At 52.4% G+C, this 27,785-nt stretch overlaps 1 protein-coding gene and 1 long non-coding RNA gene across 3 annotated transcripts; one reads left to right on the top strand and one right to left on the bottom strand.

Moving 5' to 3' along the window:
* Positions 1–2,921: 2,921 nt before the first annotated feature.
* RHOBTB2 (Rho related BTB domain containing 2) lies at positions 2,922–25,031 on the top strand. 2 transcript variants are annotated; one of them, XM_019466946.2, is made up of 10 exons: positions 2,922–3,044; positions 10,655–10,856; positions 11,541–11,644; positions 12,162–12,347; positions 12,976–13,997; positions 14,305–14,423; positions 16,082–16,232; positions 19,955–20,043; positions 20,863–20,968; positions 22,273–25,031. In XM_019466946.2, the coding sequence occupies exons 1-10, from the start codon at positions 2,989–2,991 to the stop codon at positions 22,488–22,490; spliced, it is 2,253 nt and encodes a 750-aa protein (XP_019322491.2). In that variant the 5' UTR covers positions 2,922–2,988; the 3' UTR covers positions 22,491–25,031. The 2 variants fall into 2 exon arrangements, with proteins under 2 accessions (XP_019322491.2, XP_019322492.2); XM_019466947.2 differs by lacking the exon at positions 2,922–3,044 and adding an exon at positions 6,027–6,608.
* Positions 24,963–26,532, bottom strand: LOC109277335 (uncharacterized). Its single transcript, XR_002085109.2, has 2 exons — positions 25,202–26,532; positions 24,963–25,090 (listed from the first exon to the last, which is right to left on the bottom strand). It is a non-coding gene; the product is annotated as an uncharacterized LOC109277335 (long non-coding RNA).
* Positions 26,533–27,785: the final 1,253 nt, after the last annotated feature.

Raw genomic sequence — 27,785 nt, 5'->3', positions numbered from 1 at the left:
TCCTGAGAACCCCTAGGGGACAGGGACCCAGTTCCAGACTCCATTCCAGTGCCTTTTACACCATTTCCCTTCTTCTGTTGTTGGAGGTTCAAGTAAAAAGAGAAGGCTCCAGGGCTAGGACAGAGGGTGCATGGGTGCTCTGCAACGTCCAGCCTGGAGCCTCGCAAGGGGAACCCAGAGTGTGGGTGAGGGCCAGGACCCTTCTGGGGAAGCCCCACACAATCCTTTAACCTGGTTCAAAAGCAGCTACAGCCCCCAAACTCCTGTCTGGTTACTGACGTGCCCAGGGTGGGGTCCAAGTTCAGACTAAGCTGAGAATACTGAGCCTTCTAAGTATTTACTAAACAAACCCTGTCCTCTTCTTAGTTTTTAAGATTCCCTGTTCCATGCCATGCATTCTTTTGTCTGGAAGCAGTAAATAAACAATAATACACATGCACAGTGGACCACCTCTGCAGGTCAACAGAAATCTTTTCCATCTCACATGGATTGTTATCCCTATGAGCTCTAGCAGAATTAGCTACCCAGGGAGAAAAGTGGGTCAGAGGAAAGGAGATAGGGGGCTCCTGGAAGCCCATCTCCCCTGGCCTCCCTCTCAGCCTCCTCCCTGCCCCCCTCTAGAACACCGCAGCCACATGGAAACCCATGGAGAACAGTTGGGGCTTTTTATAATCTTTATTTGTTAACAGTTGAGGCTATTTTTTTTCCATGCTTGCAAGAGATGCCAATGCCTCATGAAAAAGTTGTGAAAAGAAACAAGTCTATTTTGGGGTGATCAGCCTCCTCAGAGCTTCTCACTTGCAGCTCTGCAGGGCTCCAGGAACGAGCCTGTCCTCTCTCAGAAGGTCTGCAGCCTGCTTGAAGCGAAGGATCTTGGCCCTTGGATGCACAGGCTAGGGGGTGCATTTTTGCCCCCCACTTCTAACTTTTCTGCCTATAAAACAGGACAGTAGTAACACCATGTAGCTTCTTTCTGCTGGAGGCCTATCTAGTGGTGGCTTCTGGTGTACTGTCCTGAGAAATCAACACCCCAGGAGACTTGGGGTGGATCATGCATTTCCCCAGTGGTATTAGTAGTGGTAGTATTTGCAGCTCTTAAAGCATATAAGCCAACAAGCGCTCAGGTTTCTCTGCTGAGTGAAGAGCTGCTTCAAAGCTGCAGTCTATGCTGCGTGGAGGCCTCAGCCAGCTCTGGCCTCCTAGGAGGCAGGGCTAGGGTGGAGGGGCTTGGGTGAGTGGGCAGAGGGGTGTGCATGCTCAGCTGTCTGCCAGCAGGGGCTGGCTGCAGCCTGGGCAGGCCAGACTGGGAGTGGATTCTTCAGCTCCTGGTTTGAGCAGCCCCACCAGCACCCACACAGTGTGGTGTAGGAAGGTTGCAAGGGGCTGGGTGTGCTTTGAAGATCCCAAGCAGAATTCTCACTTGTGTTCCTTTCACTGCCTCACCTGTTTGTTCACTTTCTCAGGAGACCCACTGGGCACCAGGGCCAAGGTGGGCATGGGATTTTCCAACCTGGTAGGTTAGACTGTCAGAATTCCACACCCTCTGTGCTGTCTGATCACCATAGGGGACCTAGGTAGCACAGGCACAAATGGGGGTTGAGTCCCGCTTTATCCCTTCCCTTCCCTTCTCTCTCTCTCTCTTTTTAAATTTTAGTTAATATACAATGCAAAATTGGCTTCAGAAGTAGAATTTAGTGATTCATCACTCACATACAACACCCAGTGCTCATCACAAGTGCCCCCCTTAATGCCCATCACCCATCTAGCCTATCTCTCACCTACCTCCCGAGTCCCCCTTTACACAGGGATACTGAGCATAAGTCTGTGACGGGGAGCAAGCAGAAATGAAGGAAGAGTTAGAGGGATCACAGAATCTCTGATCTCAGACCTGCAAGGGGCCATGAGAAGATCACCTGGCCATCCCCTGTCTTCTGGCAAGTAATATTATTCCAATGGGAAACTAGAGAGATTAGGTTCCTTGCCCAAAGTCACACAGCCAATTTCTGGTAAAGGGGAGACTAGAACCAAGGTTGGCACCAATTACTGCAATGGCTGCTCCTCTACTTTGGTTTTTTTTATTTGGGACTCTTGGGGATCCTACTGTCCACATCCTTGCCCATACTGGGCTTGGTGGGGAGCCTTCTCTTGCCTTAGCTTTTACCTTATTGTCCCCTGTCCCTGGAGGGCTGTCACAGAGATGCCCCTCCATTACCCTTTAACCTGCTTCCAGAGGTATCCAACTGGCCTCTCCAAGCCCTCCCTAGATTATTCCTTATCTCTCCTAAAATTCTAGAATTTTCTTTGGCTGAACTGGTCCCAAGATTGTGACTGACCATTTAAGGAAGCTGAAAGTGGGAATCTCTGCCTCTTACTATGTTTCCAATTCCTCCCTCCTCGCTCCGCCCCCAAATATTTCCCTCTTCCGTTCTAAGCCTTTGTGGCCATCAGCTGATATTTTGCTGAATCCAATTTGGGTTAGGAGCTTCTTCAGGAAGAAGGATGGCTAATAAAACATAGGTCTTCCATGCTAGGAGCCCTTATTAGATATCATTGCTGGATGAACCTGACCCAACCCTTGTACATGAGAAAACAGATTCAGAGACAGGAGGGAACTAACGTCGCATAGCTATGTGAGGACAGAATCCAGGCCTCCTAGTGGACAACGGACTGCTCTTTTCAAATTACCAAAACCAGTTCAGAATGCGCAGCATGGGATGGACCATGAACCTAGTTCTTGTCCCTCAAGGAGCCTCTTGATTCCCTGGGGTGGCCTCTGTCTTGGCCTCCAGGCTGAGTGTCTCAGCCCAGTGGGCCTAAACAGAAGGAGCCACACTCCTGCCCTGAGTAGATCCTCTGTTTTGGGCTGACTGACCTGGGCACTACTTTGGGTAACTTACAGCTATTTATTACTTCTCTCACAGTCTTCCCCTGGGCTGCCCCATTCACTTCTGTCCAGCCCAGCCAGGAGCCCGGAGGGAACACAGAGCAATGGCTACCCAAAGACAAGGCCAGTACAAGCTGTGGAAGACCTCTCTGGACAGCATGTGAGTAGCCACTGGGTGGTGTCAAGTCCCTCCTCATCAGGTTCCCCACCCAAACATCCGTTCATCCATCAAGCATTTATTGAGTTCCTATTACATACTAGTTGCCAGACCAGCAAGAAGGAAGCTCTTGAACAAGCATGGTCCCTTCTCTAAACAGTTCTCAGTACTGTGAGGGAGAGAGAGAGAGACCCAATGACAGAACATTGTGATTGGTATTATTAGGGGAGCACAGAAGAAGGGGAGGGAAACTTGCAGACTTTTAGGGAGTATTCATGGTAGGCTTTCTGGAAGAAGTGACATCTAGGCTGAGGCTTGAAGGATGAGTAAGCATTATCCAGGTGGAGGGATGGGAAGGAGAACAGTGTTCAGGCTGAGAGAACTGTTTGAGCAAAGGTGCAGAAGGGTTCTGTCTCTTGTGAGTACCTGGTGGTGCCCCCTGAGCCCTGGGCAAGGAGGCTGAGAGACTCTAGACTTTCCAGATTTGGCTCATTCACCCTGACCAGCTCTGCATGTTGAGATGCCTCTGCTTTTGCTCTCAGCTGGTCCCAAACACAGGGTGGCAATGCTATGTGGCCCAGACTGCACACTGCTGGGGAGGGGGGCAGACTTTTATGTCAGAAGACCTGTGGGGTGGGCTTTGCAGAGGGTTGAGTGTTCCAGGAGAGGGTAGAGAGAAGAGAGCCCAGTAGCCGACAAACCGTAGAAAGGCTGGAGCTGCCTGTGAAACAAATGGAACGTGCAGGGTGGAGGAGGACGCACCAAGCGGGGTCTGCAGAGCTTGGGCTGGCACTGAAGAGGCGCCTTCAGAGCCACAGAGAGAGGAGGGCTTGTGGCGTTGGCTGAGAGCCTGCTGCATGGGTACCTTCTTGAGAACCAAGAAGGAGAGTGTTCTCCCCAGACTGGGCCTCCTGCTCACCAGCTTCAGAAAATGGCAGCTCGTGATGTCCTTGAGGAGGGTGGTTATGGGGCTAGTTGGAGCGGGTGCCTTGTGGGGACAGGCTCAAGGGGTTTACCTCACTGGGAAGGAGGAGTCACAAGAGGGCTTTGGTGAGGGAAGGGATGTTGGAGGAGGCTCTGACTGAGAATGCCGGAGAGGTGATGCTATCAGGAAGGACTCTCATTTAAAGAAAAGCTGAGAAAGAAGATTGTGTGCAAAAAGCAAGACAGGGGATTAAGTTGTTGTCCCTCAGCGGGAGACCCTGGCTCTGCCTGAGGCAGTTTGCCAAATGGGAACAGGGGGTGCAATTTCATTTGGCCAGCCTTACACCTTTGAACCCCCACAGGGTAGCCCGGTGGGCAGGAGGGTTCGCAAGCTCAGCTGGCTTTTTTCCCAAAGAGGGAGGAGGCATTGGCTCCATAAAGGCAGGCCTAGGCGCCCATGGTTTTGGGCAGAGGGCAGTTCTGTTTTCCTTCTGTGTTGTGTGAAACATGAAGCCAACAGGCTGGCGCTCTGGAGCTGGGTGGGGGCAAGCAGGTGTCAGTGGGAGAGGCCATGGCCTCTGTGGCACCCACACAGAGATGTCATGCTAGGCTGTCCTCTGGAGCAGGGACCTCTAGCACACAGAAGATGGGCTGAGGCTCTTCAACGCCAAACATGTGGGAAGAACACACCTGTACATGGTTAAGTTTCTTTCCAATGCGTGTATTCCAACCAATACTTTCTGTTCTTATGGAGACTGAATCCTCACTAGAGGGGTCAAGCGGCACCCTCAGTCATTCTTAACCTCTTCTCCAGCTCTGGGTGGATTCAGAAAGAGCAGGGGTAGCATCCCCCACCAATCAGGCACTTATTGAACATGGACCAGGCCAGAAAGCACATTTATCACAAATACCTTGATGGGCAGCTTCCAATTATATGCATTCATGGATGGAAAGCATGCTTCAGAGAATACAAAATTCATTTTTTATTCAGCTTTTTCTTTTTGGCAATGGATTTCTCTTCCTGATCATATCTTGCATAAACTAGTATTAAAGTGGATTTTCATTCTCAGAGCACAAGTTGGAGGGGGTTAGGTGGGAGGCATGTCAGTCTCGACTTTAAAAATTGTCCAGAGGTTATGACAAGATGGATCAAACTGGACTGAGCTGGCTGCTGTAATTACCAGTAGTCAAGATCATCATAATCAAACCAGCCTTGAACATATAAACTTCCTTTGGGGACTGCTCATATTACAGATGTCACCCCTTATAATCTCTTTGTTTTACAGAGGAGTAAATCAAGACGGAGAACTCAAAGGTGTCTCAGGCACTGTCTCTGGGGCTAGTGTCTTCATGGCATTTCTTTTAAGAGGTCAGAAGATACTGGTAAACTCTAGGTGGCAATAGGATGGGGGTGGGATGGAAGCAGAGACTGCTGAAGAGGAGGAGAAGATCTGGATGGGAAAAGATACAGGCGATACAGTGACCCACTCTAAAACTCATGTGCCACAGCAGTCGGAGGCACAGGCTTTAGTTGCACGGTGGTGATCATGGGAGGAAGGCCCTCAAGTGCCAGGAAAACTCTCAAGCCAGAGTAGGGCCTGTATGGAAATGCTGTGTTCCTCTCCCCAGGGGCAAGGGGTGTAGGCCTTGGGTTTAAGGGACAAGGAAAATATGTCAAGTTCCCCTTCCCTAACCGGCATCCCTTCCAGGGCTAAGATGCATCCCAGAGTTCTTTGTCAGCCTCCCGGAGGAAAGGGGAAAACCCCGTGGGAGTCCAGAGAGGTATTGCCCCTTGCCAGGTAGAGGGAGGAGACCGCCACCGGTGCTGAGCCGAGACCCTCCCAGCCGCCTGCCTCCGGGCGGGGGAAGGGAGGGAGGGCAGGGGGGAGAGAGAGGCCCACGCGGGGCGGGGCCGGGGGCGGGGCCGCAGGGCACCCAATCCCCTTCTTTCCCCGCCCCCTCCCCGCCCCCAGACCCCTTTCCACCAACCGAGCTCCGCGGCGGGCGGAGCCTGTCACGGCCGTCGCCCTGGGTGCGATTTTTTTCCCCCTTCTCTTCCTCCCTTTCTTTTTTTTTTTTTTTTCCTTTCCTTTTTTTGTGAATGAAAAAAGGAGGTCGTGAGCGGTCCCCGGGACTGCAGCGCTAGGCGTCTTCGCGGCCGCGCCTTCGGAGCGGGCCAGGCGCGTAGCGGCGGCGGCCTCGCCCCTCTCCTCAACTGCGCGTCGCTTCCAGCCTCCGCAGCCAGAGGACCCGCGGCGGCGGCGCGGCCCAGCCGCCCGAGGTCTGAGCGGCCGCGCACAGCCCACTCCGGCGTGCCTCCATGACATTGGGCGCCCGGGGCGCGGGGAGATGCTGATCCGGAAGAGGCAATGGCTGCAGTGCCGCGCGCGCGGCCGCTCCCGGCCCGCCGTCCGGCCTGGGCTGCTCTGTCAGAGTTTCTGATCTAGCGCGACCCGGGCCCGGAGCTTGTAGCAGCAGCAGCAGCAGCAGCAGCAGCAGCAGCAGCAGCAGCAGCGCGGCGGCGCCGGCATCGTCCTAACTTGCACGCGCGGAGTGACCCCCAGACATTTCACTAAAATGAGCGTGCTTAGCAGGAAGAGATGTGTTCCTTACACTAGAAATTACCCCGTCACATGTAGTGGTGTAAGTAAATGATTAATTTCTGTTATGGCCGGGTTGCAAGCTACCTGGAAACGCGCCGCTTCGCCCTCCTGTGCCCTCCCGGCCCTATCTGCTTCCCTTCTGACATTCCCTCCGCTCCCCTTCTCCCCTTCTCCCCTTCGGTATAGCTTTGGCTGTTGGGGTCTCGGGGGGCGTGGGACTAACCTTTTCCGGGCTTTTCTAGGGAAAGGCGGATGACTTGATTGCCTTGGCGTGTCGTGGCCTTCTCCTCTCCCCATTTTTAAAATAAATTATTTTTATTTCGTGTGTGTGTGCAGAGCAGCGTGTCAGGAAAAAAGGTCCAGAGTGGTGGAAATGTTTCTGTTAAAAACCAATGGAATTTGGATGTTTTGCTCGCCGTTCCGGACATGTTTCTTTCAACCCAACTCCATTGCAGTCTGTGCATCAGAGTTCTGGCAAACTATGGGAGAGATGCTTAGCGTTGTTTGTTGATGTCTGAGAAGGCTTTTTCATGTGTTTAGGTTTGCATTTTTTGTTAATACGATCATTCAAGATCCCTTTGAGTCTTGCTGCCCATTGGATCTGCAGGAGGGATTCATCTCCCCACCTTTCCCAATATTACAATGTCAGCAACCCACTGGCAGCCTCTTTTAATTCCAAGGCCACCCTCTCTGGTCTTCTCTTCCCGATTCTCCCTTCCTATCTATCCTCCTCAATTTTTACCTTCATTTTCAGGATATTCCTCCCTTTTGCATTTTGTAAGATGCAGGATGTGGGATATTGGTTGCTAGGAGACAAGCCAGGCTCCCAGGGAGATTCTGTCGTTTCCTTGACAACCAGACTAGGGCAGCTACAGATGAACAAGCCTCCTATCAGCTGTGGGAGGGAAAGGGGGGCTTTTCTGGGTTCTGCAAAGAGTGTGTGTAGGGGTGTGGGGGTGGGACTGGGAGCCGCTGAGGGTTGTAGCTAATCTGAGCACACCTTGCCTTTTGGCCTGGCCTGAGTACAAAGATCTAGGAGAACAGTGGATAGGAGGCTGTTTGTGGAGAGAGGGACAGGGATCATGGGACAGGGTGGGGAGGGAGTATCTATGTGATTCTGGGATCACTGAAGGAGAGGAATGAATTGGGGGTTGTGATACCCAGGGCTGGATGGCAAGGAAGCCATAGTTTATGGTGGTTAGTCTAGAGGCTCGGAAAGAATGAGGATGTGGAAAAGTCTAGAGTCATTGAAGGAGAGTGCCAGGGAAACGGAAATTGAGAAGCTCATTGAATGGGTTGTATCATCATACATCAGCAATGGTACAGTAAAGTAGCAATATTCTAGAGCAAAAAAAATTACATTACTGGTGGCTTTGGCATGCTGTCTCCAGTGCAGGATCCGCCTTTAAGACGGGCCTGATTCGACTAAGAGTTTTGTCTGCTGGCTTAATTGGGCCAGTCTGTATCTTAAAAAGAGATAGAATTACATATATAGATATGTAATCTAGCATTATATAATACCAGATTACATAAGAAGACAAATACCTCCTTTCTGCCCAGACTCTCTTGGCACGAATTCACCACGATTTGGGAAACTTTCTTCCAAAGCCCTCATACCCATTTTCCAGAAGGGCAGACTGATGCCTAGAGAAGTGAAGTGATTTGCCCTTTCCTAGGTATGAAGTTTCCTAGAAATGAAGTCCCGCAGTCAGGACAGGGGTGGAGTGGGTGAGAATGGTAAAAATAAGGAGGAGGTCCAAGGACAAGCAGGGGAAGGCTGCAGAGCAGCTGAAGAAGGGATGAGGAGAGGCTGTCCAGCCTGAGTAGCACCCAGCAGGTCTGCTGTCTAAACTCACAACAGTGTTCCTCTCCTACTTGTTGGTTGGCTGTCCCCTACTTAACCCTCGAGGTGCATGAGGTGTGCAGGGGTATTTTAATCATAAACTCTCTGATTTTGAACTTGCATTGCTCTGCTGGTGTTCTGGCATCCTCCTCGCCTTCCAGATGCTCCTGAATTGAAGAACTGATGCCCCTCTTCCATGCCTCCCCATCCCCCCTTCTGCTTACACACCCACATGCCATTAGAACCTAAATTTGAGAAGGAAGTTCTATGGGCTAGTGGGTTTTAGTCTCCTACAGCTAATCGTACTTGTATTTGGGATTCGGTCAGTTTTGTTCTTCAATTTATAGAACAGAAACTACAGCCCGGATGATTCCTTCCCAGTTGTCTGACTTGAGACCAGGAACCATCAAAGTGGGGTTCCTGGTCCTCAGCTCAGGAGAGAGCAGGGCAGAGGCAAGGTGGTGGTTAGAATAACGGCTGCCCCTGAGGAGGGTGAGGTGGGTAGAGGAGGCAGGAGGAATCCTGCTCTGGAGAGCGGGGAGGGACTGCATGGAGACCCCTTGTTGTTTAGAGTCCAGTTCCTGTAAAATTCCAAGAAGGAGGGGGTGCTTGTCTCATTGAAAAGTCCTTGCTGCACTTTTTGCTTAGGTTGCTGAGATGGATCTACTCGCGCAAATCCCAGTTGCCATCGTTACTTGGATATTTCAGTTCTGCATTCCTGCAGGCTGGCATCCAGTTACAGCCCGGCAGGAATGGAGCTGCTTTGTTGCTGCTGGTGGCCTTGCTCTCTTGCTGGATGGCTCAGCAGTGAGGGCACCTGGACTGCCTCCAGGACTCTTATGAGCTCAGCCTTCCTTGGCCTAGGAAGGAGTCCAGTGTGCTCCAGCCCCTGACTGACTTCGTGCACCCAGGGACTGTGAGCAGGAGCAGGCCAGTGACCTAGGTGAAACTGAGTTTCCTAATAATGCCTGCCTTGCCCAACCCCCTCCCCCTCCCCTCTCCCCTTTCAGGAGAGTAGATGCCACTGGGTGACTGCCACCCAAAGCCCCCTAAGCCCTCAAGCTGAGGGGCCCTTCCTGGTGACAGCTTTTAAACACTGATATGACACTTCGACTACCAAAGGGCATTCTGTTTGTTAATTTGAGCCATCCCTCTCTGTGGGTGGATAAGCCCTCCCTCTGTGCCCAACACAGAAGGAAACCGAGGCAAGCATTTGCTTGGACATTCCGGTCCAAGTCTCTGGTCCTCTGCGTCTCCCAGCAGTCCCATCACCCATGCAGCCAACTGAGCGAGCACCCTTCCAGGAGCGCCAGCTGTCTGGGGGCTTCCAGCCTGGGAGCCCTCCTCCCTAGGAATGGGGAGTGTGGAAGGGGGCGTATCTCCCTCTCCCTGAGGCTGCCTACAGGTGCTTACAGGGCACACCTGAGTATGGGTGGCCAGGCCCCCTGACCATGGAGTATACAGTCACAGGCCCATGTTTATCCCCTCTGCCATCTCAAAACTGAGCCTGCAGCCGCGCGAGCCATCCAGGCAACATGACAGGCCCAGAGGAGGGGAGGGGAGGCCCACGGGCTGCCCAGGTGCATCCAGGAGCCTCTCCAACCCAGAGGGACTGGGAAGAAAAACTCTGGCATCTCCCTGAAAGAGGCTGAGGACTAGCGTTGAAGGGGAGCCACAGACAAGCCAGGGTTTGAAAATCTACCACCAGGGAGGGAGACAGGCAAAAGTGGATGCCAGGAGAGCTGCCACCCAGCTTTGACAAGTCCATTAAATTTTAAAGTGGCCCTACCCTCCCTCAGGCATGCTGGGAAGGGGTGGGGACCTGGCCCGGACTCTGCTTCTCTCAGCTGTTTGTTGTTCTGCTGCCTAGAGGAGGAGAGCGGATGATGAGTGCGCTTCCCAGGCGGACTCTCCTCTTCCTGGGAGAGTGGGGACAGGCCCGAGGCAGGTTCTGCCTAGGGTTCTCTCACAGGCCTCCCCCAGCCAGGAGCCCAGCGGGAGGATGGTGGCAACAGGAGGCAGACCAGTGGTTCATGTGGTGGAACCACTCCTCTCGGCCTGAATGGGCCCCCCATTTCTTAGGCCCCACAGAACTATTGCCCAGATGGCTGCCTGCTCCTTTCTCTCCCTCTCTGCTCAAATGCTGGCAGAGGGGCCGGTCCCGGCTGAGGAGAGCCGCTGGCCCTGGCCCTCAGGGGGCTGGTGTGTGGAGCCACCTTGACCACTATGCTCCTGTTCCTCAGGTCCCAATTAATGGATTCTGACATGGATTATGAAAGGCCAAACGTAGAGACCATCAAGTGCGTTGTGGTGGGAGACAACGCGGTGGGCAAGACCAGGCTCATCTGTGCCCGGGCCTGCAATGCCACGCTCACCCAGTACCAGCTGCTTGCCACCCATGTGCCCACGGTTTGGGCCATCGACCAGTATCGGGTGTGCCAGGAGGTAAGGCTGCAAGGCCACTTGGCTGGGGGTCCCACCCTGCGTATCTGGGCTTCTTCCCAAACCATGGCTCAGTGTCTCCAAACTCGGCCGGGCCTGTGCTCAGCTCACGGAGGCCCCCGGGGATGGGGTGGAGGCAGCTGAAGAGGAAGGAGCCCCTGGAGAAAGGTCTGAGGTGAGCCCACCCCAGCGAAGGGATCCTTAACCATCTGGGGTTTGCGTGGCCGGGCTGGTGCCTAAGACCCAAGCTTTGCCTGGGACGCAGCATCTTGTATAATCACAGCCCCCAGTAATGGGGAGCACTGAGGGGAGGGAGGCGTTGGAGAGCTGAGGGCAGAGAGGAAGAGAGAAGCTGTCGGCCAAGACCAAAATCAGAGGCTTGTTATTTGCGGGTAAAGCTGGGAACGGGGCAGGCCCCTGAGCTCCCTTCCACACCATGACAGTCGGCCCTCTTAGAGTCCCTTCCCGGCTGGCCGGCTTAGAGGCTGCTCTTGCCATTGAGTCTGCAGAGGTGGCCCTGGATATAGTGCTGGGCAGGACACACAGACAGAGGTATTAGCTCTGTCCCTCCACCCCCATGCTATCTGGGACCCTCAGGTTTGAGTTGGCACCAGCCTGAGCTGATTGTGGGCGCCCCTAGAACTATTGCCCTCGATTCCCACTCCTCTCCCCTGGCCCACCCCACAGGTGCTGGAACGCTCCAGAGATGTGGTAGATGATGTCAGCGTCTCCCTCCGCCTCTGGGACACCTTTGGAGACCACCACAAAGACCGCCGCTTTGCTTATGGGAGGTAGGTAAGGCCTCTGGTTGCCTGCAGGAAGCCAAGTGGGTAGGTTTTCTCTGCTTTCCCAAGGAGGGAGCAACACTGTGAAATTTAACCTGGGAGGAGGGAGCAGAGAAAACATCATGGCAAACCCTCATAGGGGAGGCAGTCCGGGGTGGTGGAAGGAGCTGGGTTTGGAGTCAGGAGGCCAGGTTAGACTCTGAGCCCTGCTACCTATCAGCTCTGTGACTATGAGCAATTAGGGGAACTGTTCTAAATGATTTTCTCAGCCATGGTTTGTGAAATGGTAATTTCTAAACTGTAAGATAGCTGTGAGGTCAAAACGAGGGTTTTTGAAAGCTCTAAAATGCTAAATTAGAAGTGCTGTCATCATGCATTCTGTGTAAAGTCATGTGAGCAGACACATGACAGATGTGGGACTGTAGCATAGCGGTGGGGTGGGTATGTGTGTTCTCCCTTTTCCCAGGAGCAGGTAACCTACCACTAGCTTTCTCTGCCCATAACCTCACTCTGCCGCCCCCAGATCCGATGTGGTGGTTCTGTGCTTCTCCATTGCCAACCCCAATTCCCTCCACCATGTCAAGACCATGTGGTACCCAGAAATCAAGCACTTCTGCCCCCGAGCACCTGTCATCTTGGTGGGCTGCCAGCTGGACCTGCGCTATGCTGACCTGGAGGCCGTCAATAGGGCCAGGCGACCCTTGGCTAGGTGAGGGGTGTGGACGCCCAGGGAGGGGGAGGAGGAAGACAGAGGGAGGGGGTGCATCTCCATGGCTCCCTGTTCAGCTCTGATGGAATCCACTCAGCCTCACACCTTACCCTCCGTTTGAAGCAAGCCATATAGGGGGCCAGAAAGAGTTCCCATTCATTTATTCATTCATTTATCCATCCATTCATTTATTCATTCATCTCTTATACCTTGTGTGGGTAATACTGGGCTAAGCACTATGGGAGAGACGGTGAAAAAGAGGTAGTCTTTGCATGAAAAGGGCTTATGATCATGCCGAGAGATGAACTCGATGTTTGAACATGTTAAAAACCAATGTGGAACATTGCATGCTCATTGCCAGAAGTTTCTGGCAGCGGGTGGGACGGGGGCTCTGGCAGAAATACGGAAGTCTTTCTGCAAGAAGAGGGGATTGGAAGGGGACTTGAAGGACTAGTAAGATTTGACTAGACAGTGGAAGAAAGGGCAGGAGTGGGGCAGAGACAGATCTTGAGCAGAGAATCTCCAGCCCCCTGGAGAACAGGCAGGCTCTGGAGAGCTGCCTCTCCCTGCCCTGCCCCTCCTGTCTTCTCCCACCAACATGTTTAGTTTTCCTTCTTGAACCTCCCAGGCCCATCAAGCCCAATGAGATCCTTCCCCCAGAGAAGGGTCGGGAGGTAGCCAAGGAGCTGGGCATCCCCTACTACGAGACCAGCGTGGTGGCCCAGTTCGGCATCAAGGACGTCTTTGACAACGCCATCCGCGCCGCACTCATCTCCCGCCGGCACCTGCAGTTCTGGAAATCCCACCTCCGCAATGTGCAGCGGCCTCTGCTGCAGGCGCCCTTCTTGCCTCCCAAGCCGCCTCCCCCCATCATCGTGGTGCCAGATCCCCCCTCCAGCAGCGAGGAGTGCCCCGCCCACCTCCTGGAGGACCCGCTGTGCGCGGATGTCATACTGGTGCTGCAGGAGCGGGTGCGCATCTTTGCCCACAAGATCTACCTCTCCACCTCCTCCTCCAAGTTCTACGACCTGTTCCTCATGGACCTGAGTGAGGGGGAGCTGGGGGGCCCCTCGGGGCCAGGGGGCCCCCGCCCAGAGGACCACCGGGGTCACCCTGATCACCACTACCACCATCACCACCACCACCACCATGGCCGGGACTTCTTGCTTCGGGCGGCCAGCTTTGACGTATGCGAGAGCGTGGAGGAGGGCGGGGGCTCGGGTCCTGCTGGGCTCCGCGCCTCAACCAGCGATGGGATCTTGCGGGGCAACGGAACAGGGTATCTGCCAGGGAGGGGTCGAGTACTGTCTTCCTGGAGCCGAGCTTTTGTGAGCATCCAGGAAGAGATGGCTGAAGATCCTCTGACCTACAAATCCCGGCTGATGGTGGTGGTAACAATGGACAACTCCATCCAGCCGGGGCCCTTCCGGGCTGTTCTCAAGTACCTGTACACCGGGGAGCTGGATGAGAACGAGCGGGACCTCATGCACATCGCCCACATTGCTGAACTGCTTGAGGTCTTTGATTTGCGCATGATGGTGGCCAACATTCTCAACAATGAGGCCTTCATGAACCAAGAGATCACTAAGGCCTTCCATGTCCGTCGGACCAACCGGGTTAAGGAGTGCTTGGCAAAGGGCACCTTCTCAGGTACGGATTGTGCTTAGGAACTGACTGCCAGAAGGCAGGGAAGTTCCCTCCAGTTTGCCTTCTCAAGAGTCCAGGTTGGTCTGATTAGCATTCTGAGTCATTCATCTCAGCTGCTGATGTCCTGGAGATGTGGTGGCTCTGCTCCTGAAGCCTAGTCCCCCAAGCCTGAGACCTTGCTCACGTAGCTCTCCACAGCTGTGGCTTCGGAAGGAAGTGGGTTGTCTGGGCACGGTGGCAGTCTTTGGGGTTGGTTGTCCCACATTCCTTCACCACATCCTCACGTGATGCCTCTTCTCCTCCTGGACAGATGTGACTTTCATCCTGGATGATGGCACCATCAGCGCCCATAAGCCCCTGTTGATTTCCAGCTGTGACTGGATGGCTGCCATGTTTGGGGGGCCATTTGTGGAGAGTTCCACCAGGGAGGTAAGGCCAGGATGGGACTGGGTGGGAGGGAGAGCCAGACCTACACACTTCGCACCTGAGGCAGCTGCTATTTATTGGTACTTTCTTCGGCACCGACTGTGTGCTTGCTAGCCGCTGAGTGACCAACTCCAGAGACGTTTATGATGAGATGGTTCCCATAGCCAAGGATTTTACGATATATTAGGGAATTATAGTAACATCTTCACTCTATGGTTTAGAAGGCACTTTTGATACATTATCTCCTGTATCACCTCACACATATGGCATAGTGTTCCCACTTTATAGGGAAAGTGAGGCCCTTGAGGAGTTCAGCGTCTGGTACAAAGTTACGTAAGTAGAAAGGAGAGGTTCGGACTTCGAGACTTCCAATTCCTTGGCTCTATACATTGTATTTTGCTTTCTCCCTAACACATGTGAACCAACTGGAAAAAGTTCTGTGTGTCCTAAAATGAATCCATTATTTTTTTTTAAGGTTTATTTTTTTATTTTTGAGAGAGAAGAGGGAGAGAGCACGCGTGTGAGAGAGCAGGGGAGGGGCAGAGAGAGAGGGGGACAGAGAAACTGAAGCAGGCTCCTTCTTGACAGCAGAGAGCCCATGTGGGCCTCGAACTCACAAACGGTGAGATCATGACCTGAGCCAAAGTTGGACACATAACCGACTCAGCCACCCAGGCGCCCCTTCTCTATTTTCTTTAAGCTCCTGTACCGTTAATTGTCCATCACTCAGCCTCACAGTTAACAAGGTACAAGTTTGTGCAACCGCACGAGGTTCGGAGTATCCACACAGTTTTCTCGACTGGTCTGGGATTTCTTTCAAGTGTGGGGACCGGGTCTTGCACTTGCACCAAATCGTCCCCACCCCACCCCACCCCCCATCCACACTGGTCCCTCAGTAGAGCTCACCAAACACTTGAGCGAAAGACTGCACTAGGACTAACACAGCGTAGTGTCCTGTGACACAGAATAGGAATTTCTTAACATTTCTGGGAAGGAAGCCCTTCCGGAAGGCTAAGTGGAGGGATTGAGATGTGAGTTGGTCTCTGAACCTTGAAGCGTGAGTGGGATTGGTTTCTGTGAGTGTGAGACCAGGCGCTCCCCGGAGCCCCAGGGGCGGCCAGCCCTGCGCACTTCTGGGTACCATAGAAGCAGCTTCAAAGCTCCAGACGATTCGCACGCTGTCTGGGGAGACTTGTGCCTGATGAGAAAGCAGTTTTTGTTGCAGCACTGCTCTGAAGAGATCCCAGAGGCCCAAAGCAGCCTCTTCAGGCAGCCAGAGAGAAGCCGATCCCTCTCGCACTGCCCTCTGCAAGGCCAGGAGGGGCTGGGGTGTGGGTTCAGGTGAAAGGAAGGATTCCTTCAAACACCTTCCAAGCCAGCATGGCTTTGGAAGCATGCCAGTGAGAATCTAGGTCCCATTAAAAGCTTTCAGAGCCCTGCTCACTGGTGCTGTCAGCACATGGGCTCCATGCAAGGTTTTGCTCTGGGATGCAGGCCTTTGAGGGCTTCCCGAGTCGGCACAGGGGCAGCGGCGGGATGGCTGGCCAGCCTGGGGGAGCCCGGCCTGTGTGGGCCAGGGCCTTTTGAGTTTCTCAGACCTGAGTTCCTCCTTCCCAAAAGCTGGACCTCACTGAGGCCCTCTGTCTTCCTTCCCCCTGCAGGTGGTGTTTCCTTACACGAGCAAGAGCTGCATGAGGGCAGTGCTGGAATACCTCTACACGGGCATGTTCACCTCCAGTCCCGACCTGGACGACATGAAGCTCATCATCTTGGCCAACCGCCTCTGCCTGCCACACTTGGTTGCCCTCACAGGTACGCGAGGATCTCCCTGGGGGAGAAGCCAGGGAAACCCCCAGAAGTCATTATTTCTTCTCTCGCCTGTCTCCTCCCAAGGGACAGGCTGCTAGCACCCAGGGAATGTGTTTACACCCAGTGAAATATGTCGATGCGTCTTGGGGTTTGGAGAGGACACAGATGTAAAGAAGTGAGAGAGACGTGCTTGGTGGTGTCACATTGTAGGCTCTCCGCGAAGGGTTTTGGGCCCAACCGTCTTGTCTCCGGCAGATGACAGCGCCTGGTGTTCTCCCAGCTGGGTCTCACTCTGGCAAGCTCAAGTCAAGAGGAATAGAACGCAGTTCCTCACTCCCCATCCCTTCTTGGGTCCTTCTCCTCCTCCTCTGCCTTCTTTCTTTTCTCTTCTCTTCCTTCTTCTCTTCCTCCTCCTTCTCTTCCACCTTCGCTTTCTGGTTCTTCTTCCAGAAACAGACAATAAACATTGACCTGCCTAGTTCCTTGAAAGACCATGAGAGCTCAGCTTTTAGAAAAGGCCAAATGCAGAGGTCCTCGGGGTGGAGCAGGGCCTGAGGCAACAGGGACACTGAGCAGCAGGCTGTTGGGGGCCAAGGGGCTGCAGGACAGGAATGGTCCAGATGAAGGGGGTCTGGGGCCAGTGATGCAAGCAGGCAGAAGGCTCCCGTTGAGGTTGGAACTGGCATTTGTACTGTGTTGGTGTTGGTGTTGGTGCCTGTGCTGGTGTTGATATCGGGGTTCATGTTCTTGGGCAGGTCAGGGGGCAGAGAGCAGGGCCTAAGATATTGAGCTGAGACTAAGGGAAGGACCTAGCATTAGAGCTGCTGGGGCACTGTACAGGTGATGAAGACTGGGACTTACAGATGAGGAAAACAGCAAAACCGTGATGAGAAATTAGTTATAAATAAGATGGGGCTTGGTCGTAGGAAGAAGGAAGAAGTCGCCAATCAGAATTGGAATGTTAGGGGCGCCTGGATGGCTCAGTCGGTTAAGCGTCCGACTTCGGCTCAGGTCATGATCTCGCGGTTCGTGAGTTCGAGCCCCACATCGGGCTCTGTGCCGACAGTTCAGAGCCTGGAGCCTGCTTCAGATTCTGTGTCTCCCTCTCTCTCTGCCCCTCCCCTGCTCATGGTCTGTCTCTCTCTGTCTCTCAATGATAAGTAAACGTTAAAAAAAAAAAAAAAAAGAATTGGAATGTTAGTTGGGAGCCTAGTTGGAGACACAGAGGGCTTTAGGGTGGGGAGCAAGAGAGAGGCTTCTAAAGATCACAGCTGAAACAGTAAGTCCACCAGGACTGCCTGTGAAAAGAGGTGTGGTCTTCACAGAGCACAGACAGCTCCCGAACTCTTGGACCGAGTAATTCAACTTTTTTGAAAGACTATCTCCAAAGAAATGACCCAAAGGCAAAATATGTATAAAGATATTTCTGTAAGTTTGCCTTAGCATGGTGGGCAATCAGAAACAAGTGAGCCATCAAAAATATTACACTGCACTGTCACATGGAAAGGCTTGTAGAAAATACCGTTGAATGACTCGTCCTGGGAAATGGCCCATAAACACTACAAAACATACAAGCATGTGTTGTGTATGTACCTTGTCACGGATTAGCAGCAAGTGTTGAGCGTGGTACAGTTGGTGATGCTTTATGTTTCATGAGGTATGCTTTCTATGAAGTTATTAATTCAAGCTTAAAACTTCTTATTGTTCAGTATAACACAAATACATGAACTATATGTTTAGCTTCATGAATTATTATAGACTCAAATGACCCATATCAGGAGCTAGGCCCTTGCCAGCCACAGCAGAAGCCCCCTGCCTGTCCACCCGAGTGCCAGGTCCTTCTCCCTCCTCAGGAGTAACACTTTACCTATTAGTCTTTTGTAGGGTATTTTTTATGGCCTCACTGCCTTACTCTTCATAGTTTTATCTTCTTTTTTTTTTTTTTTTTTTTTTTATTTTATTTTATTTTATGGACAGAGAGAGACAGAGCATGAACTGGGGAGGGGCAGAGAGAGAGGGAGACACAGAATCGGAAACAGGCTCCAGGCTCCGAGCCATCAGCCCAGAGCCTGACGCGGGGCTCGAACTCACGGACCGCGAGATCGTGACCTGGCTGAAGTCGGACGCTTAACCGACTGCGCCACCCAGGCGCCCCCATAGTTTTATCTTCTAAGTGTGCACCCTTAAACACTATAGCATGGTCTTATTTTTTATATGCCTTTTAAGTTTCTTCTAATCTAAAGGTTCCTTGTCCATGATTTTTTTCCCCCTTGCAACTTATCTATTGGGAAAAGCCCACTGATGTTCTAGAAAATCTAGATTTCACTGATCGGTCATTGGTTCTAGAGGCTAGATCAGATTCGTATTCAATTTTCTTTTGCTAAAACTACTTCATAGGTTGTTTTTGTTTTGTTTGTTTGTTTGTTAAGATTTTATTTTTAAGTAATCTCTACACCCAATGTGGCGTTCGAACTCACAACCCCAAGATCAAGAGTCACATGCTCCACTGACTGAGCCAGCCAGGTGCCCCATTTCTGTTTCTCATCAAGAAGCTTTCTCTCTTTTTGCGATGTTAGCAGCCACTGAGTGTCAATGGGTCCGCTGATTTATTAGGTGGTGTGAAATGGTAATATTCCAATTCAGGCATTCCTTCTTTATCTGTTGGAATCCTTCTAAAAGGAGAGAAGCTTCCCTCCTACTTTTTGTTTACCGAGTAGTATGGTTTCATACAGGAGGGGCAGGTGTATGCTTGACTGTTTCCTCTTCACTGACCAGATTTCAAGATACATATGGTTCCCATCACCTTTGGAGAGTGCCCCGTTAGTTTTTATTTTTAAGGATTACTACCAACTTTTAGATTTGAATGTACTTGATCGGTTTCAAATAACTGCAGTTACTTTATTAACGCTAAAGTACTGCACCGCACCTTTTGCCAGCAGGGATCTCTTCAAGTTGGCATCGGAGTGAGCTTTCTGGTTATGTGGAATGACAAGATGTTCCAGGTTCGTTTTGTACATTTCCTGCCCTGGACCTGGAATCAGCCATTTCTCTAAGAAGTCTGCTTCTTGTAGGAAATGGTATTTCCAGACTATAATCTGTGCATGAGGGATGCCCATTACCAATGTATCATTTCGAGCTCTTGTTTCTAGGTTTTTTCCATGGACTGAGCTGGGAAGTATATTTTAAAGATACCTCATGAGTCTATACTGATACAGTTAAACTTCAGGATTAAGAGTGTTTACTTTTTCAATGTAAATGTGTTAACATAAAATGTAAGGTTAGTACACAATTTGTACACAAATCTAAATTAATACGAACACTTAGGTTTAATTCATAGTTCTACTTTGTAGTTCTTGGCAAAAGAGAGAACTCTGAGACTTACTGCCGTCTCCCGTCCGTATCAACGGCTGGTTCCACTGGGGGCTTTTACCCTACATATATCAGACTACTGGGTGCGACATACGTAGTTTGAACAATTCTCTTACATGATCCTGACATCCACCTTCACTCCCCATCCCCACTGCACTGGGAAAGTCTTGCTGTAATCCCAATTTCCTCACGGGTGGGAGCAGACTTAAATTGGCTATGGCCTTTCTCGGCCCGTTGGGACTTCCACCTGGCCTCATCTCTCTTTGCCCTGCAGTGGGGTCCCTGCCGGAGGGTATAAATGAGTACATATCCACTCATATGGTTCTTTGGCTAATTCCTGGCTGTGTGTGTCACAGAGCAGTACACAGTGACCGGGCTGATGGAAGCAACTCAGATGATGGTGGACATTGATGGAGATGTCCTTGTGTTCCTAGAACTGGCTCAGGTATGACGGCTGGGGAAGGGATCTCTCCAACATTCTTGACTCTGGGCTCTGTATGCTCATTGGCAGCGACTGGGGAAGCCTGGGAGGTGGTGGGCAGGAAGGGAGCCCATTTTTAGACTTGGTTCCCTGATTCGGCAGAGCCCGTCTCATCCTTCCTGCCAGAGGATATACTCTGACATGCCGAGAGGAGAGGCTGGCCATGGCGGGAAGGGACTGAGGCATCATGCAACCATAAGGCAGGGGAAGGAAGCCCAGTCTCGCGTGTAGACATGGTTTCAGCCTGCCTTCGGTCATTGAGGACCCTTCCTCTAATATTAGCTGTCCACCTCCTCATCCCTAAACAAACAAGTGAAATCTCCCACTTCGGCCCTCTGAGTGTAGGAATTCTACCACCAGAAGTTAGTTGATGAAGTTGGAGTTGCGGCTCTGAGGCATTTAGACGCAGCTGGGAAGGTCAGCTCTCTAAGCCTGGGTGTCTACACCTTAGTGTAGACTGCTTTGGTCCCTGATGGGAGGAGGGGGGCATCTCTGGGGTGGGATCTAAGGAGGACGGACACGATAGGAAGGCACCACACACAGCTGTGGATGTCCTGGATGCTGGGGGCAGGACAGAGGTGACGTGATGGTGGTGGTGGTGCCAAAGAGCAAAGTAAATGTTTTCTTACACTTTTGCGTGGGTTTGCCTCTCGAGATGGGCCCTTTACAACTGCAAGGCCATTGCCTGTCTACACCAAAGCTGTGGCTCTGAAGACAGCACTAGGTGTCTGTGCAGACCCTGCCCTGGGGTTCCAGCATAGATGCTCTCCTATTTGTCCCCAGTTCCACTGTGCGTACCAGTTGGCCGACTGGTGTCTTCACCACATCTGCACCAATTACAACAACGTGTGCCGCAAGTTCCCGCGAGACATGAAGGCCATGTCCCCAGGTGAGCATCTCCCGCAGGACCTTTGCTCCACCCGTCTGCTGAAGGGGCTTCAACCTGGGTCCAGATCTCTGACTCGACCCGAGGGCATCTGACGGCTGCCAAAGATCCTTGGGCTGAACTTGACCTTGCGGGTGGGGAGCAGCCTGCAAAGGTGTATCCAGCCAAGCAGAGGGAAGCCCAGGCAAAGGGCAGGGCAGCTGGGGATGTTGAGCGATTCACTTAACTTCTCTGGGCTTCTATTTCTCACGAGTACAAAGAGGGTGTTGGACTTTTGGTGTTTTTCAGACTTGGGTTTTTTTGTGTGTTTTTTAGTTGTTTTGGTATTTTGGTATTTCAGACTTGATTTTTTTTTTTCCAGAGTTGGTATTTTTCAGACAAGACTCCACAATAAGAAATGCATTTTATGTTGGGAACTGGTACACATATAAAAAACTATACAAATTGTTTTTAAATGCTGCTCATGACCCACCACGTTGATTTCACAACTTAGAAAGGGCACAGCTTGGACAACACAGGTCCTGGTATCCTCTGAGGTCCCTGCGGTCCTACCTCTGCTTAATGAATGTCTCAAAGTCCTGGCACCCGAAAGGAATTGCCCGAGCCCCGAGGAGAGATGTTTTGGCCTCCCCAGGTTCCTGCCAGCCATTTCTTCAGGTCTCCACTGGACACCCTCCATGCTGTGGTGCCCTCCTCCCTGCTGCCAGGCTGTCCCTGCACCCTCCCGTCCTCCTACCCTTGGTCTCTCCTTTGCACCCTTGTGGCATTTTCTGTGTAGGGCACAGCTCCAGCCACATCACTGCCCTGGTCTAAACCTTGCATGCCCCCTCACGCCTTCCAGGATCAGTCCGAACCCCTCAGCCTAGACTTTCCTTTAAAGGCTGACCCTCTTTGTACTCCTGCAGCCCTCCTTCCCGATGCTTCCCTCAGAACCCAGCTCCACCAACTACCTGTGCCATGCCCAGCACCCTGCTGCCTTCCTCCCTCCTCGTGCTCCGTCCCAGCCTAGTTCATTGCCAGGGCATGTGAAGCCCATCTGGGTGTGCCCTCTGCCTTTAAAGTGCAGCATAGTAGAAGGACCTTTTCCCAACGCTGTCGGCCCCACTGCTGGCATTGACTTTCTTCAGGAAGCCCTGCACCTGCACCGGGGGCTCTGAAGGCAGGGCTGATACCCGGATGGGGGCTGCTGCAAGTCCCCATGGTAGTGTGGGGGCCACCGCGGGCATCCCTTGGACACCCTCCACGCCCCAGCCCTCCTCTCTCCCCTTCTCCTGCCCTCTAACTACGGCCCTACTGTTCTGCTCCAGAAAACCAGGAGTATTTTGAGAAGCACCGGTGGCCGCCTGTCTGGTACCTAAAGGAAGAAGATCACTACCAGCGGGCACGGAAGGAACGTGAGAAGGAGGACTATCTCCACCTGAAACGGCAGCCCAAGCGGCGGTGGCTGTTCTGGAACAGTCCGTCCTCACCGTCCTCTTCTGCGGCCTCCTCGTCGTCCCCATCTTCCTCCTCGGCTGTGGTCTGAGACGCTGCCACCCTCTCCCGATCCCGCTGCTGTTCTCCCCACTTGCCTTCGCCCCTCTGCTCTTCTGCATCGTCCCCTCCACCTCCCAGGGACAAGGGGACCCGCGTAACCAGGACCCTAAGGGCAGGGCTGTTCTCACCAGCCAAGATAGCTCAGCAAGAGAGGAGGGGGGCCTTGTGGATCAGGACAGGGACCCCTGCGGGGGTCCCCAGTTCCAAAGCAGGGCAGGAGGCGGACGATTGCTGGGAGATGGGGAGCAGGGAAGGAATGGAGAGCTCTGGCATCTGACTCTGGGTTGGAGAACGCTGGCACCCGAGCGAAACTCTCCCGGCCATGAGGCTATGTGTCTTGGTCTGCGGAGGCGGCCCCCTCCCAGGACGCAGCAGCGCGCAGGGAAGGTCCTGTCTCTCTTGGCCACTTTTTTCCATCAGTGGACCTGAGGGTTGCAGATGTTTTGTGGGCATTTCCACACGGCGCCTACTCAGATCCTCACTGGAGAAGTCAGGGTAGAAATTAAGCCTTCAGCCCAACTCCAGGCTTCCACATCCTGGGGTGCAGCTGCCGAGGCCGCAGGTGGAAGGCTTGCACTCTGCAACCATCCCGCCCTCCCTAGGTGATAGGCGTCTGGGCCTGATAAAGGATGGCAGAGACTGTTCAGAGCTTCAGGCCTCGGAGCCGTGCCTCTTGGTGCAGTGGGAAACTTCTCCCTCCCCCATCCCTCCCCACTCAGATCCTGAGGTGGGAACCAAAGGAAACAGCTGGGACAGAGGGAGAGGAGAACGTGGGTGGTGGGGTCTGGGTGCAGCAACCCCAGGCTCTCCTGGGCTCCTCCTCCTGCCTCTGGTTAGCATGGCTTCTTAGCACGGTGGGGCCAAATTAGCAAAAAAAAAAAAAACAAAAAAAAAAAACCCCAAACAACAACAAAATCACCACCAACCAAAACACTTTAGCCTCTCTATTCCCTCAAAGAAAGAAAAATACAAGAAGATCCTGTATAGCTTACGCACAGGGGCCTCCATGTTTGATGACATAGAAGTTTAGGTTGTAGAATTGATTCAGTGCCTGTCAGGCAAGGACTTGTCACCGGCTGTGACTGAGGATGCCCTGGCCCTGCAGGCTTGCTCAGAGGACAGCAGAAGTTCTGACTTAACATGCTGGGATTGAGGCTTCAGGGGCAGGGGCGGGGTGGTCTCAGGGCTCAAACGTGGCATTGGACCCCTACTTTGCCCATCTTGAGAGTCAGTTATCCCCCTCGACTTCAGAGAGTGACTTCACAGGATGTGAATGTGTTGGGGGTCAAAGGTCAGGGGAAAGGACACCAACTTGGAGAATAGGAGTCCCTGTAATGAAGGAGCACAGGACATAACCTCACTTAGCGGTGGTTTGGGGTAAAAGGGAAGGAGGGGGCAAAGCAAGGGCAGTCCCAGGAAGAGAGGGACAAGACTGGAGGATTGTGGGGGTTAAGACAGCAGCTTGCAGCTCCATGGGGAAAAGCTGGGCCACAACTGACCTCTCCCTGTTTCGTGATCCTGACCCATATTTCACCCCCCACACCATTTTTAGACTTAAAAGTCAGAGTCCCACTGATGATGGGTGGAACCCTGGGGTGCACTCCACCAGCAAGACCCTGGCTTTAGGTCTGGGATCAAGCAAACCCAGAAACCGAGGAAAAGTCTGCAACAGCTTTGTGGTGCCAAGACCTAGAGATCTGATGGTAAGTCATCAGGAGAAAGAGCAGGACGTGGCAGGTCTGGAGTGGCCGTGACCTCTGTTGTCTGAGCTGCAGACTTCTCCAGAGCCGTGGCTGCCTCCCCTTCTCTAGGCTGGCTGGCTGGCAAGCAAGACCTGTGCTCCTGCCTGCTGAGTTCTCACCCTTGGCTTCAGGGCGAGGTTGACTTGATGAGCCAACGAGCAGGGGCAGGAGGGAGTGTGCAAGGGGGGTGCAACTCTGCACCTTGGCTCTTGGAGAAGGGAGCCAGAGGTGGGGCCCGGGGCCTCCCAGGAACTCTTGATGAGAGGGAGGACAGAGACCTCACGTCCAAGGGGAGGGGAAATGGGTGTCTGCGAGCTTGCAGGGCTGAGCAGTGTGGCCCACTGATGAGGATGCAGGAAGGCCAAGGGGAGGGAAAGTCAGGATGGCCCAGGAGGTGCAGGAAGCCCACAGCAGAGGAGCCACAGGACCACCCCAGCAACCAGGGTGGGCTCACCCCTCAGGGACCCGCTGCCTCTTCCTAGCTGCTCTGTGGGAACCCAGCAGGCCCAGGGGCAAGCCAGAGATGCCACCTGGGGAGGCTTGGGGGAGCCAGGCCAGGGCTAGTGTCCTCCCAGGGGGAAGGGAGGGAGGAGAGGCTTAATTCCAGTCCCCCGGGAGACAGGAAGGGCAAGCCACAAGAACACACACCCCTGTACTTGTGTCACTCAAAGCTGCTTTAGTGGAGACTGGGAGGGTGGGGGAGAAAAAACACACACACCTCTTTTTATATAAGGTTTCATATTTAATTTGGTCATGAATTCATAAATACATGAGTATTTTGTACCTAATGGCCTTCCTTGTATTGTTTGATATTGTCCAACAACCTCTTCAAAGGTGGCACCTTCCACTGGAGAGAAGCACGAAAGAACACCAATCACTAATGAAACACGTATCAAGTGCCTATTGAGCGCCAAGTGCCATTTGGACTGGATCGGCTTCGTCCTCTGACGCAGCTTACCTTAAATGAGTAAGCATGACAAACACTGATGAGGCTAATCCTTTGGATGGGCGCTCAAGTCCTCTTGGGAAAGGGACAGGTGAGCTGAACCTTGACTGACAAAACTTCCTGGCTCCTTCTGAAGATACAGTGCCCCACACAGAAGGGACAGCAGAGGCAGGAAACACTCGCCTCTTCCAGGAAAGGGAAGGGACAGGGCGGGGCCTCCGGAAGGAAGTGGGAGAGAGACAAACAGCAAGGCCGTGAGGGTTGTGCCCCCACAGAACTCTACTAGAACACCGAGACCCTGAAAGTGCCCAGACGTTCAGGCGATTCCAGTTTGGGTCCAGCCATACCAGTCTGGGGACACACAGACCTTTGAGATGGAAAAAACCAAGAGCCCCGAGCATGACCTCTATAACATTATCCCGCCATGACTGGAATATAGATATGCTGGAAGGACTGGAGAAGGAAAATGGGGCTGAAGGGTTACTCCTGTGACGTGCAGTGACATGACATAGAACCTATTTGCCGCTCAGATCTAACCCATCCCCCGCCCCCACCCCATCCAGAGGTGAGAAGGAAGCCCACGCCTGACTGCCCTCAGTGTGTTTGGGAGCACCCAAACACGGGGCTGCGCGTGGATACCACTTCCCCTCACTCTCCTTACTCGGAAACATCTGCCTAGAAATAACATAAATACTCATACAGCCACAAAATTATCATGTCGAAAAGAGCGGGCCCTTTAGAAGTTTCTGGTCGTCTAATCCTGGAAAGCGCTAACTGGGTATGAGGGAGCACCGAACCCACCAGTGCCACCCCTAGAAGTGGGCTTTTTCCATCTTCCCCCTTTGTATTCCTCATTTCATGGTGTCCTCCTCCCATTCAGGTGACTTGGGTAATCCAACTAATGAGTACATTTCAGAAGGTTCTTCATGCTCATATAAATCTATACAAAAATATAAAAATGGAAGATACACATCTTGTAGCCTTAATAGTTACACATAAGTAAATGTACACATCTGACATGACTGCATCTTATAATAAATGCAAGTAAAACGTGTGACGCTGTTAGGAGGACAAAGTGCCACGAATTGAAAAGAATGCCACCCGGGGCGCCTGGGTGGCTCAGTTGGTTAAGCGGCCGACTTCGGCTCAGGTCACGATCTCGCGGTCCGTGAGTTCGAGCCCGGCGTCGGGCTCTGTGCTGACGGTCAGAGCCTGGAGCCTGTTTCGGATTCTGTGTCTCCCTCTCTCTGACCCTCCCCCGTTCATGCTCTGTCTCTCTCTGTCTCAAAAATAAACGTTAAAAAAAAATTAAAAAAAAAAAAGAAAAAAGAAAAAAAAGAAAAGAATGCCACCCTAAAACAACTCGCAGTGCACACGCAAACTTGAGCGGGCATTCCTTGGAGATACTGCAGGTTCGCTTCCAGACCACCCCGATAAAGCGACGATCACAATAAAGTGAGTCAAATGAATTATTTGGTTTCCCAGTGCATCCAAAGTTATGTCTACACTATACTGTAGTCTATTAACTGTGCAATAGCATTATGTCCAAAACAATGTATTCATTAAAAAATACCTTATTGCTAAAAAATGCTAACCATCATCCACGCTTCCAGCGAGTCATAATCTTTTTGCCGGTGGAGGGTCTTGTCCCCAAGTCGGTGGCTGCCGACTGATCAGGGCGGTGGTTGCTGAAGGTCGGGGTGGCTGCGGCAATTCCTGAAAATAATACAATGAAATTTGCCGTGTTGATCGAGTCTTCCGATTTCCCTGCAGCCCGCAATGCTGTTTCATAGCACTTTACTCACAACAAAACTTCTTTCAAAATTGGAGTCAAGCCTCTCAAACCCTGCCGCTGCTCTATCGACTGAGTTTATGTCATGTTCCGAAGTTGTCATTTCAAGCAACTTCACAGCATCTCCACCAGGAGTAGCTCCCACCTCAAGAAACCATAGTCTTTGCTCATCCAGAAGGAGCAACTCGTCATCCGTTCAAGTCTGCTCACGAGACGGCGGCAATTCAGTGCCATATCCAGGCTCCTCTTCCAGTCCCGGTTCTCTCGCTGTTCCCCCTGACACACACCCACAGACACCTCCGCCACCACAGTCCGGAAGCCCTCACGGTCCTCCATGGGGGCTGCGATCAAATTCTTCCAAACTTCTGTTCATGTTGCTATTTTGACCTCTTCCCGTGAGTCACGAATGATCTTAATGGCACCTAGAATGGTGACTCCTTTCCAGAAGGTTTCAATTTACTTTGCCCAGATCCATCAGAGGAATCCCTGTCTGCGGCAGCCATAGCCTTACAACATGCATTTCTTAAATAATAAGACTTGAAAGTTGAAATGACTCCTTGACCCACGGGCTGCAGAATGGATGCTGTGTGAGCAAGCACAGAAACCACATTCACCTCGTCGTCCATCTCCATCAGCGCTCATGGGTGACCCGTGCACTGTCAGCGAGCAGTGGACTTAAAACACTCAGTGAGCAGAAGTGTGGTCATTCAGGCTTTGTTGTTCCATGTATAGAGCACAGGCAGAGTGGATGGATTTAGCATCATCCTTATGGGCCCTCGGCCTTCCAGAATAGTAAATGAGCCC

Source organism: Panthera pardus, unplaced genomic scaffold, assembly GCF_024362965.1.
Source record: "Panthera pardus isolate Hobbes unplaced genomic scaffold, ASM2436296v1 HiC_scaffold_13, whole genome shotgun sequence".
Lineage (NCBI taxonomy): Eukaryota > Metazoa > Chordata > Mammalia > Carnivora > Felidae > Panthera > Panthera pardus.
Note: the sequence above shows the minus strand (reverse complement) of the source record. Positions and strands in the feature narration are given on the sequence as shown.

Coding starts and splice junctions, on each gene's coding strand:
- RHOBTB2 (XM_019466946.2), top strand. CDS start 2,989: ATGGCTACCCAAAGACAAGGCCAGTACAAGCTGTGGAAGACCTCTCTG. Junction 16,233..19,954: donor ACACTTGGTTGCCCTCACAG/GTACGCGAGGAT, acceptor TGTGTGTCACAG/AGCAGTACACAGTGACCGGG. Junction 20,044..20,862: donor TGTTCCTAGAACTGGCTCAG/GTATGACGGCTG, acceptor ATTTGTCCCCAG/TTCCACTGTGCGTACCAGTT.